This window comes from Solanum verrucosum, unplaced genomic scaffold (genome assembly GCF_900185275.1).
Source record: "Solanum verrucosum unplaced genomic scaffold, falcon-dt-bn FXZP01000252.1, whole genome shotgun sequence".
Taxonomy (NCBI): domain Eukaryota; kingdom Viridiplantae; phylum Streptophyta; class Magnoliopsida; order Solanales; family Solanaceae; genus Solanum; species Solanum verrucosum.
This window is the reverse complement of record NW_026019988.1, coordinates 4,650,173-4,666,549: the sequence shown is the minus strand read 5'-3', so window position 1 is coordinate 4,666,549 and position 16,377 is coordinate 4,650,173. Positions and strand designations below refer to the sequence as shown.

At 34.2% G+C, this 16,377-nt stretch overlaps 4 protein-coding genes across 5 annotated transcripts in view; 2 read left to right on the top strand and 2 right to left on the bottom strand.

Annotated features, from left to right (window-relative positions):
• The window catches only part of LOC125818561 (histone H4), a 400,968-nt gene that overhangs the window by 167,853 nt on the left and 216,738 nt on the right, over positions 1-16,377 (bottom strand). The window lies entirely within an intron of this gene.
• LOC125818537 (spliceosome-associated protein 130 A) overlaps positions 1-16,377 on the bottom strand; it is a 201,231-nt gene that overhangs the window by 136,361 nt on the left and 48,493 nt on the right. The window lies entirely within an intron of this gene.
• The window catches only part of LOC125818553 (caffeoylshikimate esterase-like), a 271,599-nt gene that overhangs the window by 213,563 nt on the left and 41,659 nt on the right, over positions 1-16,377 (top strand). The gene's annotated exons all lie outside the window — the stretch shown is intronic.
• On the top strand, positions 3,603-16,299 carry LOC125818543 (sporulation-specific protein 15-like). Of its 2 annotated transcripts, none has more exons than XM_049498031.1 (18): positions 3,603-3,910; positions 4,999-5,208; positions 6,455-6,550; positions 6,920-6,972; positions 7,128-7,224; positions 7,315-7,388; positions 8,264-8,375; positions 9,841-9,951; positions 10,856-10,932; positions 12,289-12,355; positions 12,682-12,747; positions 14,073-14,180; positions 14,315-14,445; positions 14,596-14,662; positions 14,753-14,820; positions 14,899-14,995; positions 15,474-15,544; positions 15,631-16,299. In XM_049498031.1, the coding sequence occupies exons 1-18, from the start codon at positions 3,776-3,778 to the stop codon at positions 16,151-16,153; spliced, it is 2,163 nt and encodes a 720-aa protein (XP_049353988.1). In that variant the 5' UTR covers positions 3,603-3,775; the 3' UTR covers positions 16,154-16,299. The 2 variants fall into 2 exon arrangements, with proteins under 2 accessions (XP_049353988.1, XP_049353989.1); XM_049498032.1 differs by having other exon boundaries at positions 3,607-3,910; positions 14,902-14,995.

The following is a 16,377-nucleotide window of genomic DNA, read 5'->3' as shown; positions in this document are numbered from 1 at the left end:
AAATTGTAGTGAAGTGATAAATACTAATACTTCATTCTTAATTAAAGACTTCTTAGATTCGAATTGTCTTGGTTCTATACTATACATTAAAGTCCTTATGAAAAAGTATTTTGAATAACATATTTGGTTGCACTTTGATCGAGAAAATGACATAAATAGTCTCTTAGTTATAGGAGTAGGTCTAAAATGGTCCCTTAACTATACACTTAACAGATTTAGTCCTTTAACTATTCAAAAACTTATCATTTTTGGTCTCTTAACTATACACTTACTAGTTTTAGTTCCTTAACTATAAACTTACCGATTTTAGTCTTTTAAGTATTCAAAAACTTAACAGTTTTGGTCTTTGTCTATTTTCTTAATACAAATAGCTTAGGTTTATATTAACGGAATTCATGTTTCAAGAAATTATCTTTTAGCAATTTTTTCTATTGTTTCTCTCTCTCTCCGCTACTTTTTCTTCAAATTAACCTTATGCGAAGAACTTTAACTTCAACGATTTAAAATAAAATTCACGAGGAAAGAAAATATAAGTCATAATTTTATTTAACGGAGGATAAAATGAATCATATTATTGCTACTAATGACTTGAATATGCTAAACTTTATTATAAGAATAAAAAGTTTATTACCCGTTAAATCCAAAGTTTGTACCCCAACGACTTCATTGAACGAAATTTATTTAATTTTTCAGAAATTGAAATTTATAAAATGATAGATTTGTATTTTTTTTATTTTTTTAAATATATCAATTTTATTATTCTATTCATTTTATTTTAAGTAAAGAAATTTGAGTAAATTAAATAAAATCCGCACCGATTAGCATATTCAAGTCATTAACAACAATTCTATGCTTAACTTTATCCTCATTGAATAAAATTAGGACTTATATCTTCTTTTCTATTAATTTTATTTTGAATCGTTGACGTTATTGTTCTTTTCACAAGAGTAGTTTGAAGAAAAAAGGGCGGGGATAGAGAAACAACTTAAAAAATGGGTTAAAGATTAAATTTCACAAAGATTTCTGTTAATATAAACCTAAGTTATTTGTATTTAAAAAATGGACAAAGACCAAACTTGATAAGTCTTTAATAATTAAAGTGCTAAAATCGGTAAGTTTATAATTAAAGGATTAAAATCGGTAAGTGTATAGTTAAGGGACCAAAACTGATAAGTTTTTGAATAGTTGAAGGACTAAATCTGTTAAGTGTATAGTTCCATTTTCGATCTACTCTTATAGTTAAAGGACTATTTATGCCATTTTCTCCACTTTGATCACTATTTAAGATATTATCTTTTGGTGTAACAAAAAAAAAAACAATAACTTGTATATGGTTGGATTATATTGATTGAAAAAGTCTTAGATCCCGTTTGGATTGGCTTAAAAAAATTACTAGTTTTTAAGTCAAAAATGAAAAGTCAAAAAAAAGTAGGGGGGGACCTACTTTTGGTTTCTGACTTAATTTAAGTCATTTTTGACTTATTTTAAGTCATTTTTTACCTTGCCAAACACTTCGTAACTTATTTCAAGTCATTTTTGACTTATTTTACGTTATTTTTTATATTTGTCAAACACTTCCAGAAGTCAAAAACTGACTTAAAGTAGGTTTGACCAACATTTAAGCCAATCCAAACGGGCTCTTAGAGCATGTTTGAATTGACTTAAAAGTTAGTCAAATATACTTTTAAGTCATTTTTATTTTTTTTAGAGTGTTTGACAAAGTTAAAAATAACTTAAAATAAGTTTAAAATGACTTAAAAAAAGTTATAAATCAAAAGTAGGACTCCCTACTTTTTATTTTTTGACTTAAAGGTCATTTAAAGTTTGACTTTTTATTTTTGATTTAAAAATTATTTTTTTCGGCCTATCCAAACGGGCGATTAAAAAAAAATCCAATGTCACACAGACACACATGATAAATAAGGAGGTGTGGGGATAATTAGGGGTGCACTTTTAGTCTTTTACTAAATATGGATTTGAATGAGTCCGTTACTAAAACCTCAAGCATTACTTACAAGAATCTCAAGGGGTGTGGAGAACCTTGTTCTTCCTAAATGAAATTGACACACGTAAGTCCAACACCACAACTTGATTATGCATTCGAAAAGCATTCTGGCATAGGCGTATTCAAAATTTTTAGATGATGAGTATATTATTACAAAAATGTTGATCTAAAATATAAAATTGATTCGTTCGATATTTAGGTTTTTACTACTGAAGACCGTTAAAATTTTAATATTATAGGTTCAAAAGTGCTACCAATTACCACTTAGAGAAGTGTTATCTAATTTTAGAAAGAAAAAAAATAAGATAAATACAAAATTCAAATTTCTAACCTCACGTAAAGAGGCGCACTTAGTCATTATCGCATTATGTAATACTCCTGGTGTGGATTCACACATCTATATTTTAATACTTTTAAAAAATATATAATATTATTATATATAATTTCGAAAGAAAAACATGGGTTCACGTCAACTCCATCACCCCTTAGATACATCTCTGCTACATGACACATAGGAAGCAAGAAAGTAAATGGCCCCGAATACTATAGCATATATGCTCTTATGCCCAAGTAAGATGGTAGAAATAACCCAATTGTTACAACTAAGAAAAGAAAAAAGGAAAAATTATTGAAATACACTTCTTATATTTTTCTTATTTTCAATATTTTCTTCTATTTTTAAAATTATCTAAAATTCTTTTATTTCTTTAATGTATTTGAGCTACATATTAATGTATCTGAGCCAGTATTTAATGTATTTGAGCTACATATTATGTATCCGAGCTACATATTATGTATCTGGTTTATGTTATAATGTATCTGAGATACTCTTTAATGTATCCGAGCTACATATTATGTGTCCGGTTTATGTTACTTTTTAAGGGATTAATGTAATTACAAACTAATGAGGGATAGATTGTAATTTCATATTAAAACTATGGGATTTATGTAAGTTATATGAAGAAAAATACTATATTTGTTAGTTTCTCTTCATTTACCTTTTCTTGTTATTTTAGTGTTTTATTTGTTTTTGTTTTATAATACGTTATCAACATAAGTTTATATTATTTTGAGCAAATACTTCAAAAGTATCAAAGTCATTTTTTCGTTTATTGATCTAATTATTTTTCATTCACTAATTACTTAAAGGACAAATATACTTAGTCAAACATCAAAAGATAAACATTAGTAAAATTTATTAATAATCAAGAGACAAAAAAAAAAGAAGAGGCAAAATATATAAATAAACATTAGACTTTGAGTATTCACATCTAAACATTTTAACTCTTCTAAATTATATCAATTAAATATTTTAACTTACAAAATAACCATCTATGCATCTTCAAAAATTTACGCGTCACTTTAACATCGTAGCGTCGAGTATCTACACAATACAAATTATAATGTTTAGTTATCAATGAAAACCAACTTGCAAAATGAGGTCAAATTTAAATGTTTATTTATCCTGATTTAAAAACGACAAATGAGATGAGAGAAAAGGAAAAACTTAGGTGGTCTAAGTGTAATTTACAAAAGTTTGTATTTTCATGGTGGTGGACCATGAATATGTCAACAATAGTGCTCTTCGCACGCAATTCTCACACAAATCTCAACTTTGTTAAGAGCACAACATCCATGCACGATCTTCCTCTCTATATTATTCGCTATAAATAATAATCGCCGAATTGACGCCAATTTTACATCTTCATTCATTCATCTTCTTCATCGGCATTGCGGAAAACCCTAATTTGAAATTGGAGAAATACAAAAATGTCGTGGTTAAGATCAGCTATGAACAAAGCAGTGGAGGTTGGAAATAGCAACCTCACACGCACTGTCAGAAATTACGCCGATTCCGTTGGTCACGCAGTTGCTGAAGGAGCCAAAATTTTACAGGATCGCATTGTAAATCTCCTTGCTAATTAATGTTCATTTCAGTTTTTTTCTGATTTTTGAGCTTAAATTTGTGCTAGAGTCAAATTTAGAAAACATAGTGCAGTTTCTTTTTTTTTTTTTTTTTCTTCCCAAAAATGGATACGAGGTGCTGTGGTTTATTGTGGAAAATTTGCTGTATTTTAACAGTTTCCGAGGGCGTCAAAATCTGACGGGATCACATTGCAAATATCCTTACTAATCAATGTTTATTTCATTTGTTTTTCTGCATTTCGAGCTAAAATATGTGCTAGAATCAAGTACAAAACATAGACGATTTAAGTGAACTGGTGCTGTGGTTTAAATTGTTGACTCTTAATTACAAGACGATTTCCTTAGGGATGAATAAGGAGTGCATTTAAGTGATATCAGTAATTAATAGTTGTCCAAGTGGAGAAGGGGAGAAAATTTGCTGCATTTTTACACAGTGCATTTCAGCATTTGTATAGGAGAATTAGAAGAAGAAGCTGGTGAAGTAGTCTGATGAGAATTGAAACGGTGTGCTGGTTGCTAGCCATTATATTAGGACTTAGGAGTCGAGCAATTAAATTTGAAGGAAATAGATTTTGTAGAAGAATGGATTGGTTTGGAGAAATGATTTGATGATTATTGAGAGGGATTGTAGAGGGCTGGGTGGTAAATTCTTCTTATAAAAGAATCAGCTTTATGATAAATTGAATTGCAGAAGAACAAGGAAAAAGGAAGAGACAGTTTGCACGACCCTTGTCCTCAGCAGAGTTCAGCAATAGCAGACTACAGAAACTAATAACTGAATGCAAGTATTAATATCAATCAGAGAAAATAAACAAATGCCTCTAAATAATTTGTTTGCTTTGCTGATACATCAATTGTAAAAGAGTTAAAAAAAAATATTTGGCTGGAAAAAAGTAAGAAATGCTACAGTGCTATCACATATAAGCACAGAGCTCAAATAGTGCTCAACTAATAAAATCTTGTGAACTGAAGGAACTATCCATTCTATGTCTAGGAACCCTTGTGATTGCACTACATTTCTTTATGTGAAGTAAAGAAATCATTGCTAATTGGTTTGTTTACGACAGGGGAATAGGAACTTCAAAAGCTTTAAGCAGACGGTCCAAAGATTGGAAGAAGCTTCTATTTCCTGCAAGGGACCAGAGAGAGTTCAGTTAATGAAAAGGTGGTTAGCTGCACTTAAAGTAATTGATAACATGTCAGAGGTTTCTGTTGAAGATAAAGAGAAGAACAATGAGCTACAGCATCCTTCCGAGGAACTAAGAAAACAACCACTGGTGAGTAGATTGATCTTGGCTGCTGTTGCTCTGTTATCTTTCTCCTATTACCATGAAACAGGATTGAATTTGTTCCTCGTAGGCACAATTTCTCTATTTTTGTCTTTTAATTGCACATGAGAGAAAGACGATCTTAGTAAACTAGTTTTTTCTTCCTTTAAGATTACTGTCTTATACACCATGCAGTTTGGATGCTTTTTCACCACTCAGATATTCAGATGAGGTGAAAAGATAAATGTTCTAACAGTTTGTATTCATTGATTTTCTTTGCCGTTGTTTCATCGTATTGAATTGTCTTTTGAATGTTGATCTCAGTGTCTATTATTCTCCTTCATCATGGTTCTTTTGCTGCTTTTGAGATCTTTGCTCTTTCATTCATCTCTATCTGTTGTTTTAAAATCAGTAAAGCAGCCTCTGACTTCACTTTGTCCTGTATCCTGCTGTGATGGCTATTACCTTCCTATTGAATTAACCTGTGCATAGTATCAGATTAATGCCCCTTGATTATGTATGCCTCATGCACCAGCTAGATTCATGTACTTAGCTGTTGCCTGTTGCAGCATCAAGACACACTATAAGGAATCATCCTGTGAGTCACTGGTGAAGCAGTGAATATTTGAGTGTAGCCTCTTCATTATGTGCAAAATTTAACTTTAGAAGAAAATGTGGATCAGGGATTAGATTTACTTTGAGCTGCGTTTATCGTGACAAGCTTTATATGAGTTTTGCTGCTTCTAATGTGGGGATTCTTGCTACCTATTCATGAGCAGTGCATGAAAGAATTTTTTTTGCCTTTTGTTAGCATTATCTACTTGTTGTGAATATAATCCTCTCAAATCATTGCTGATTTTTAGATTGGACAAGGAAGAGATAGCACAGTGATAATACCCTCCACTTCAAATGATGAGATTGGAGAGTTTGAGTCACTGAGGGAGTAAAAGTAGGAATTGGCCACTGTAGGGCTCTTGGATAGGAGTTCTTTTGCATGGAGTTCACCATATCAGAATAAACAATCTGATTATTTAGATTGTTGTCTCCCTCTTATCTTATTTTAGTTACAGGCCATTTCTTTATACTTTTGTTACTTAGACATGGAGCAAACACAATCATGGAATTTTGGTGTTCTTTTGTCTTTTGCACACCTCTTCTTTGCTTGTTGATGCCATTGCCGTTCATCCTTCAAAAATTGCATTCACAATATTTGGTTTCATGCAGATTGACTTAAACCATATTTTTAATGTTATAGGTTCTCTATTACGATTCTGAGATGGGCGGTGAGCCACTGAACTTTCGCGATGTCTTTCTCTATAGTAAAGCGTTGGAGGGCATATTGATATGTATGGTATGCTACGTTTCTAAGTCCTGCTTGCTTTCGGCAAAGAAGTTGCAATTATTTTTGGCTTTTCCTGTAACTATTGTTCCTGTTTCACTTTGGCTCAATTTTGATCTTCGTGATTGCTTTAATCTTTTCAAGAAATGTTACAATTATTGTCTCATTTGAGCAAAGACACCTATGGAGTGTTTTATTTATACAATATTTATAAAAAATGTTGTATTTGGCTGACTGTACCTCTGGAGAAAAGTTGGTGCTTTATGTATTGTCCGCCAGGTTATCTAATATCTTTTGGTCTTGGGCATGTCACATGTACTTTGCTTGTCGTGTGGATCTCAAATTGCTTATCACTCATGTTCACTCTTTTCTGTGATTCAGATTCTTGAAGCGCCAAACGAAGAGGAAATCTCTCTCCTTCTTGAATTATTTGAGTGAGTTCTTTTACAATCATGTCCATGAGTATATGATTTTCATAGCATGCAATGTGATTTTGATAACATGTAATTAAAGCGCTCTTCCAGTGCGTGGCATGTGGGGAGTGGGTACAGTTATTGACTGAAACTTTACTGTGTTTGGTCACATGCAGACTCTGTCTCACTGGGGGAAAAGCGGTTCACAATGCAATAATCAGCAGCATCCAAGATCTGTCCAAAGCTTTCTCAAACTACCAAGACGAAGTATTGGTAAGGGGACAATCTTTCCATTTTTAATAAACATATGCCATAACTGATAAGGTCTTGATTTTGGCGACTCTCTATTCAATCCATTGACAGGTAAAACGTGAGGAGCTATTGCAGTTTGCAGAAAGTGCCATCACAGGGTTGAAAATTAATGCGGATCTCGGAAGGTATTACTTCTTATAACACCTAAAATTTTGACATCTTTTTTATGTGAACCCCAGGGTTGGAGCTAATTATTTTGAAGTGGAATTTCCTTCTTGTTTTCAGAGCTTTTGCTGAATGCACTTAGTTTCCTTTTTCTTTAGTCGACGAGTAACTGCATCTTATTATCTTATGATAAGTAAGTGCATCTTATTAAGTCGAGAGACAGGAAAGCTCCTGCTAACTTAATTTATTTAGGATGGGAAAGAAACAACAATACATTTAAACATGACGTCTGTCAACCTTTCAAAGAAATGTATTTTTAAACATGAGCTATCTTATTTCCTTTGATTCCTTCTATGTAAATGAAATGATAGTTGTAGAGCCTTCCAAGAGTGAAAAAAGGGATTCATATAGTATCAAAAGACATTTCCCTATTGTGTTAAGTTTTGGAGCCTTTCAGTTTTTTTTTTTTTTTAAATTATGATATGGTAGGTATAGGGTAGCCAGTCCTTGAAACCTGATCTAGAAATCATTTGAGACTTTTGGAATCTTAAATTTGTTTATGATCTAATTCTTTCCTAGACATGCCATTTATGTAAAAGACAGCTCATTTCAAGGACCTTATCAAGCGAAGAATTCATTTTGACCATTTTAAAACAATTATTAATGATGGTAAAATACAGGTCACATGTTTGATATTCTGCCATTTAAAAAAAAAATGCTATTGTTACGTGGGGGGAAGGGGATGCCACTTGTGATGTTCGAACCTTTCCCTTACTTTTGAAGTTGAGGGTGCTTGCAAGTGAGCTACCACTCAACCCCTTGATATTGTGCCATCGATATCTGCTTTCGGCCTAAGGTTTTTGGTTTGGTTGTAATAAATGCTTTCCACCTGCAGAATTGATGCTGAAGTCTCTACATTGAATAAACAACTTGATGAAATAAAAGCAGTAAAGGACGCAAGTGGAGATCATGAAACAATATCCAAAGAGACTGCGGCTTCAATAGAGGTGAACCAGATTGGTGTTATATTTTTTCCTTTTGTTGCTCCATCTACCGTATTTTATTAGGCACAATCAATCTGGCTTGGGACTAAGAAGTTGAATTTGAACACATGTTATATAAGCAGTAGAATGAGAAACGATTTTAGTGGTTAAAGCTAGAGTAATCAATGAATTACGCATCATGATTTAACCTTAAATTGTTAAATGAATTTCGATGAAAGTCTTATAAAATGTTGTTACACAGAAACGCAACCTCCTCTCTAGGAGGTGTGCCTTTTCTCTTGGCTAGCTGCTATAGGGGTGATTTTGGCAGCGGAAAATCTGAGAAATGGAAGGTTGGTGTTATATGTGCAAGGAGGTGGGTGAGGACATGAATCATCTTCTTATACATTGCGATTTTACCATGAGGTTATTGTGGGGATATGGTTCAGTGGTTTAGGATTTCTTGGGCAATGCCAAAAACTGTGAAAGATTTGATGTCTTTGTTGGAGGAGCGGGAGGAGGAGATGTAGGGCATGGAACGTGGTTCCTCTTGCAATGATGTGGGTTGTTTGGACTTTGGAGAGAGAGAGAAATAGGAGAGCTTCTGAGTGGATAGAGTCGAGTTTTATTCAGTTGAGGAGTAGTCTCTGGTCACTTATTTTCTTTTGGTGCACCCATAAAGTTCCATGTTGTTGGAGTTTGTAGAGAATCACGTCTTTTTGTAGATCATTTACTTTTTGGTATACCCATTGTAGACGGACAGATTTTTGGCCATTATGAATGAAATACAGTTACCTGATCAAAATAATAAAAGAAAACGTTGTTACTTGGATGAAAAAACCGGAATGGATCTGGGAAGGTGGTGTTTTACATATGTTAGTATTTGATATACATAATTGGTACATTTATAAAATGGAAATGTTCTTCATAGACCATAGCAGAGGAACACATGGAGTATTCAGGCGATCCTCTCCATTTATATCCATATCATAAATCTGACCAGTCGTTCAGAATTTCCAAATGTGGTCTTACCCTGTGTTCTAAGATGGTAACATATGTTTCACTTCAGAGAAGAAGAATACTTCGCTAGACAGGCTTGACGAGTTATTATCTTTCTGTAGGCCTTACCTAGAAGGAGAAGCTTACATGTTTTTATTTTTCATTGTAGTGTTTGGTCATGGCAAGTGATACATGAGGTTACTGCATGAGATTCATTTTCCATTGCATCAGGAATGGACTTCTATACTTACAATAATTTATACATAAGTGTGTTAAACTTACCACAAACATATAATTCTCAAAACCTTGTTATTTTATGAATTAGCTTATTGAAGATGGATATTGCATTAGGGGCTTTCATTAATCTAGCATGATAAGAGACCAAAATGAATGAAATTTTCCTAGCACTGCATATATTAGGCCAACCTACTTGTCTTTTGTAATTAGAAATTTATGACATAGTTGAATGACCATTGTATTTTTCCAATAGGCTCTGAAAGTAGCACTTGCTCATATTCGGGTCTGCTCCAGATTAGAAGGGCTTCTACTGAAGAAAAAATCTCTTAAATACGGGGACTCTCCGGAAGTCCATTCTCAAAAGGTATATTATCCCTTTAAGTTTAATCTGATCATGTTTATTTTCTGAAACAAAAGGCCTGATCTCCCTTCTTGGGGTGCATCATACTTCTTTTCTGCTTCATATGTTGTCTGTCAAAAACTCGATATATCATATATGTGATGTGCATTAGTGTTTTCAAGTCTCTGGAGTGTTTGCCCCAAGATGATATTGTCTGCCTGCGTATATTTTTATGCCTTGGGTTGTCCGTCCCGTATGTTTTGAAATATTTCTTCTTAAATTTTCTTTTGAATACTTGATTAGTACTTACATAATTTTTTTTCTAATTTAGTATTCATTGTCTTCGATATTGTATGGACCTAGATATCTTTAAGCTCAAACTCACGATCGACTTTTTTGTAAAGCATGCCATTGTTGGCGACTTGGCGGAGTTTACCATATTTCAAATTCTTACTATGAGTTTCTGGTTTCATTGAATCTTTCCTTTTCTTTTCCTTTTGGGGATTAGTGTTCTACACTTTTTTGATGAAGAGCGTAGTGTTCTACTGAGTCTGTGCTACTCCTACAACTACATTTTGTGAAATAGCTGCTTCGCTTCTTCCCTTACTATATGTTGGGATAGAGTATGGTGGATATCAAGACAGCTCTTTTCAGTTGTTAAATCAATCTTTTCACTTTGTTTCATGTGCCAATATGCTTGAAAGTATAAGGTCGGCATGTCCCAATTCCTTTAGTTCTCTGAAAGCATTATTCTTCTGATAATTTGTCTTTAACTAAATTTTATTAACACAAAGACCAGTGGATCTTATAAAAAAAAAAGAAAAAAGACCAGTGTAATTGATGAGGCTAGCAAATATCCATCCCTCTACACAAATACTAGGTGTTTTGCATCTTCCACAAGATTCAAGCAATATTCAACTATTTGCAGGTTGATAAGTTGAAACTCCTATCCGAATCTCTTGTTAGCTCCACCAACAAAGCTGAAAAGGAGATCTCAGATGACAGGTTAAAACTGCACATTTCAATCTCTGTCTGTGACTTGTTTTAAGTTGACAAAGCTGCAAATTATTTGATTAGTCACTTATAAGGCCAAGACCTTGGCCTCATATATGTTTCTTTTATAATTTTTCATCTTTTATTTACTTAATTTGTTATGACGGTGATGTCCTGGCCAGCTTGCGTGCACACTTCCCATCAGCATAGGTACCAAACAACTCTGTCCACCAAGGCTTAGGCATATGAGAAGAAATCCCCGAGTACTTTTTACCTCCACTGGGGTTTGAACCTGAGACCTCATTGTTCTCTTCCCAATCCATTGATCACTAGGCCACACCCTTGGCGCAAACTTTTTTCATCTTTTATTTGTATTGCATTGTGGTATAATTGCAGGGGTAACTCTCCCTCAAGTACATAGGAGGTGAATGGAAAGTGCTTGATTCTTGAGTACAATTTAGATCCTTTATACCCCTAAAAAGAACCTTTGTATCACCATCTCTGATACATTTATAGATAAAGTGCGATGGCCTCATTTTTGTGAAATTACTTGGGTTTTCTGCTTGGGGAATTGATATCAAGTTAGCATGGTTCTGTATAAGTTTATTTAACAATTTGGAACGAACACTTTCAGTAAGCATGACTAATAACATCATTTATCCTGGGGAAATATCTGCATCTTGGTTAAAAACACTTATTTTACTTTTCTGAGGCTGGAACTGAATTTAGAGTTTGATTATCCCTCATGTGAGTAGTTCTGTTCTGTATGCGTTCATGATGGAAACTCACCTTACAAAGGCTTGAAAGAAGAGTTTTTGCTTTTTGAGAAGTTTTCATCTAATATCTTGCTAGATAATTCTTTTTAAAACATATCTTACTAGATTACTACGCCTCTTTCCCAAAAAAAATTTGTTTGGCTCAGAGAAGCAGGACCTACCCGTGTTGAGAAAAGCATCGAAATTACTGTTGTCAGAAACCACAGAAGCTGGACCTACCAGTGTAGCATGAATTTTAAGTTGTTAATAAGACAGCTGGTCTGGCTACTTGTACTTGACCTGATGAATCTAATTTGTTGGTCCTTGTGCAAAGGATGTTGGACAATTGAAACTGCTTCTCTTTAATATAGGTTTTGTTTTCTGTGGCAAATCAAAGTATCTCAATTGAGTTGGTTTTATATAATTATGTGTTTATTTGTAGGGATTATCAGCATGAAATATCTGATGATTTCATATCAGTAATATTGTAACACTTTATTCCTTCTATACAATGATGACTCGTATCAAGTGTTTTATGCGCTTCTTATTGGAAAAATTGCTAAATGTGTATTGACATATCTAATCTTTCTATTGCCATTTCTTACTGTGGCAGAATTCAGAAAGAGGAGGCACTAAAATTTCGTGTTGCCAAGACCAGTGAAGTGGGTGAAATAGAAAAGGTAATGCACTTATAGGACATTACATTGTTGTTGGAATGCTTCATATGTGCATTTGTTGAAATTTCCTGATGTGGCTGCTTTTGATTTGTAGTTATACACTTAATACTTTTAGTTTAAAAAAATAAATAAAGAACTTCTAAGAAGAGAATAAGAAGATGAAATACCCTTTTCACTGTGTCTACTTGTGCTTTGTTCTTCTTTAACATTGTTTTTTGTAATATTTCCTTGTATTTGCCGCATTAACCTTGACAAGTTAGTGAAACCAGTTTGATTTTCTGCCTGGACTAAAAATTTTGAGGTTATGGCTCCTTTGCTTGTGTTTTCAGGAATTAGCAGCTGAGATCTCAGTTCTTGAGAAACAAAGGAATGAGATTGAAGTTCAGCTGAAGCAGGTAAGCAGTTGGTGGAAGTCATCTCCCGTACCTTGTTTTTAAGTATTTTAATCATTTACCTATAAAAATAGAACGAAGCCCCTCCTTCATACAGTTTACAACTAAACATACAAGTTGGACTTTTAAGATGTGTTATCAGAACATATGTGGGTACCTTTAAAATCTCTTTTTGTCATATGAACTTCAAGTTGTATCTTGAGTCGAGGGTCTATTGGAAACAACCTCTCTGCCCAAACAAGGTGGGGTAAGACTGCGTACACACCACCCTCCCTAGACCCCACTTGTTGGATTTCATTGGGTATGCTCTTCTTGGCCTTCAAGTTGTGTGAAATTTCATGCTTGTATTTTAAAGGAGAATGCTAGATACTATATTTAAGTTAGATTGATGAAGGCCAGAGACAAATCTACGGGTTTAATATGTTAGATGAAGACAAGGTGTTATGATACCTTTGCCTCTCCCTAATTCTGCAATAATTTTTCATGCTATGCCATTGAGCGAATCAAATAATAAAAATTCTTACAAGTATGATTGCATCAATTGCCTTAATGATATGGGGCGGCATGACTGAGAGACAAGGTCTCAACAAGAAAAATTATCATCTAAGGAAAGCTTCTAACCTTTTGGAACTCAGAAAATGTTAACTAAGTATGGTTCCTACCCTTTTTTTAGCTTTACTGTTTTCTTTATGGTACACCGAGAATCTTCGTGCCAAACTGATTTTGATTCAAACCCCTTCATTTTATTAAGCAATTTTATAATAAGATATTATTTCAAGGTGAAGCATTAACTATGTTTTTATTATAATCTGCTTTATCAATCATCCCTCTCTATCTCTCTTTGGAACAAAGGATAATAGAAGATAATGATGACATTTCACATTTCGCTCTCTTCTAAGTGTTCCAGCATAGTAGGGCATATGTTTTAGTTAGTTTTAGAAGAGAAAAACTTTTAGGTTTCTTGCTCTGAAAATGGTGGTGGTAAATACTAAATACTCACTGGATGTGTAGGTTCTGGTGGCATAACCTAAATGTCAATGTGATAGTGATGTGGATAAGTGAAATACATAGTTTTTGAGGTTAAATCTTAATGCATTTTTCACTCAACTTTACTACCTAACAACTTACATGATTATTGCCTTGCACTACCTGTTTCTGCACAATTTTTCCCATTATCTCTCAGTTATACCTGTCAAATTGAGATAGTAAAGAAGGTATCCATGATAAGTCTTCACTAACTGAAAAGAGTTTGAAATAGTTCTAATTTTTTCCATTTAAATTGTGCTAATTTGCCATGTCACTGTCCTGACTAAACTGGGTTCTTTAAGGTCAATATCTCCTTGGCAGCAGCTAGTGCACGCCTTCATAATTCCCGAGAAGAGAGGGACCAATTCTATGAAGCTAATGATCAGATTGTTGCTCATTTAAAAACTAGAGTATGTCTTTTATTTTCTTTTGACAATCAATCCTTCTTTTGCTTAGCTTCTACATCCAGTTCCGAAGTTGTATCCGATATAGATCTCTATTCTTCTCCTTTACATTTGGCCATGAGTTCTCTACATTGTCGTAGGAAGGCGAGCTATCTAAGTCCATTGGCTCATGTAGAGTGGAAGAACACGTTGTTAGTTCATGGATCAAATTTTTGGAGGATGCTTGGGTTCTTCAGTCCTCCTATACAGAGACCAAAGACAAGGAGGCCAAGTATGTTACAGGATTTACCACATGATCATTCTTCCAAATTTCAGAAAAGAACCTTTTACTTCACCTAATATTATAGTTTGTCTAAATGGTAATTCTTGGAACTTGGTATTTTTTCTTTTTGGTAATTGTTGCTGTCTTGTATTCTTCTAGAGTTGAATTGGAAAGGCATGAGGATTATTTTGTGAACTTGGTCTTGCAACTTCTCTCTACTTACGAGGTACTTGTTTGAGAAAGTATTTTATGCTGTCCTTTTTTTCTGAGAAAATATTTTAAGTAACTCTTTATCTAATATGTGTTGCTTGCACAGAAAGAGTTGAGGCCTTCAATTGATCGTATTAGAACATATGTGGAAAATTTGAAGAGTTTAGGTGAAGGGTAAGGCCTTTCTTTGGATTCATAAGCCTGCACATTTTTCTGCTCACATTCTTAATTGTTTATTTTGTTTTCACATAGCAGCTCAGCAAAAGAAGCTGGTCCGGCCTCTGGTGAATCAAAAGCATTGAGCCCTAGGAAAAGTCTGGAGTTGGAGTACCTGGACTATGAAGCAAAGGTAAAAATTGACCGCTCAAGACCAATCTGATGAACATCATGAAATTGGTATTCCTTTTGAGTCACAAGCTTTAATGTGCCTCCACTCTTTCTGTCCAAGACCTAAATTTAGTGGAGGTCTTGCTCCTTAGTTTGTGATTAGTGTTGAATATTATAACAAGAGCCTTAATTGCCTAGTTTCGAGCAGCTAGACTTTATATTCTAATTGACATTTATGTTTGTGGTACCATCCTAATCTCTGAGGCTTGAAGCTGGTGATCTTCACCTTCCCCTCGTTTTATGAGTTGGAAACCTTCTTTATCCTTCCAAATAACACTTAATCCTTACTGCTTCTATGTTTCGATATCGAACTGTTTAACGTTGAAAGAACCCAGTGCAGATGTCAGTTGTTTGGTTTGGTCTCCCCTTTTACTTTCTTCCAACTGTCTTGCAATATCAAGCCTGATTCCTAAGGTATATGTCTCATCATGGTAGTGCAGATTATAACCACCTTTAGTGTAGTCGACAACATGATGGAGCAGTTCTATGCTCAACACGGGAAAGTATCCAGGTTTGTTTGATGCTTTTTCTGTTTCCGGTAGCTTTTATTGGATATCAAGCTCCATCTAGTGATACACATGTTCTCTTTTCACTCAGGAAAGATGATCCAAAGATTAAAGAGCTGTTTGAGAACATTGAAAAATTACGAGAAGAATTTGAATCTATTGAGAGACCAGAACTGGAAATGGAGATCCCGGATGTCCCCACCCAAGAGGGAGATGCTTCATCTCATAAAATTCCTGATGAAAATATATCAGATCCTGCAAAGAAGGCAACAGAAGCCCCTGAAACTGGAACGGAGGAGGAAAACAAATCACCTCCTACCAAAGCAGAGAAGGTATCTGACGCTGCATCCAATAAAATGCCAGACAAAAATGTATCAAGTCCTGCGAGGAAGACAACAGAAGCCCCTGCAGCTGGTGCAAAGGAGGAAAAGAAACCAGCAGCTACGAGTGCCGAGCAAATGTATGAAGCAGAGTTGGCGAAATTGGAATCTGAGTCTGGAAACATTAACCAGGATTTCTCTGCAGAAGAGATTGGTGGCTGGGAATTTGATGAACTGGAAAATGAGTTAAATTCTGGGACTCGGACAATCCCTGAAAAAGATAGAAATACCTAACGACAAAACTTGGAAATCTTCTATCCATGTCTAATAATGTCTGGATGTAGTTTCATGTATTTATTCTGTGTAAATTCGCGAACTTGCGGAACTGCATTTCATTTCAGAATCATGTAGAAACTTTGCTAGGATGATAATATTTAAATGTAGTCGACTAGACCGGGGAAGCCTGAGAATATTTACTCACAGGTTCAGATTTTATTTGCGTAATTCTTAGATTTTAC

What these genes read in the sequence shown, in the direction of transcription:
- LOC125818543 (XM_049498031.1), top strand. Translation starts at nt 3,776, where the DNA reads ATGTCGTGGTTAAGATCAGCTATGAACAAAGCAGTGGAGGTTGGAAAT. An exon ending in AACTAAGAAAACAACCACTG is followed by an intron (nt 5,209 to 6,454) that starts GTGAGTAGATTG and finishes TTAATGTTATAG; the next exon opens with GTTCTCTATTACGATTCTGA. An exon ending in TTGAAGAGTTTAGGTGAAGG is followed by an intron (nt 14,821 to 14,898) that starts GTAAGGCCTTTC and finishes GTTTTCACATAG; the next exon opens with CAGCTCAGCAAAAGAAGCTG.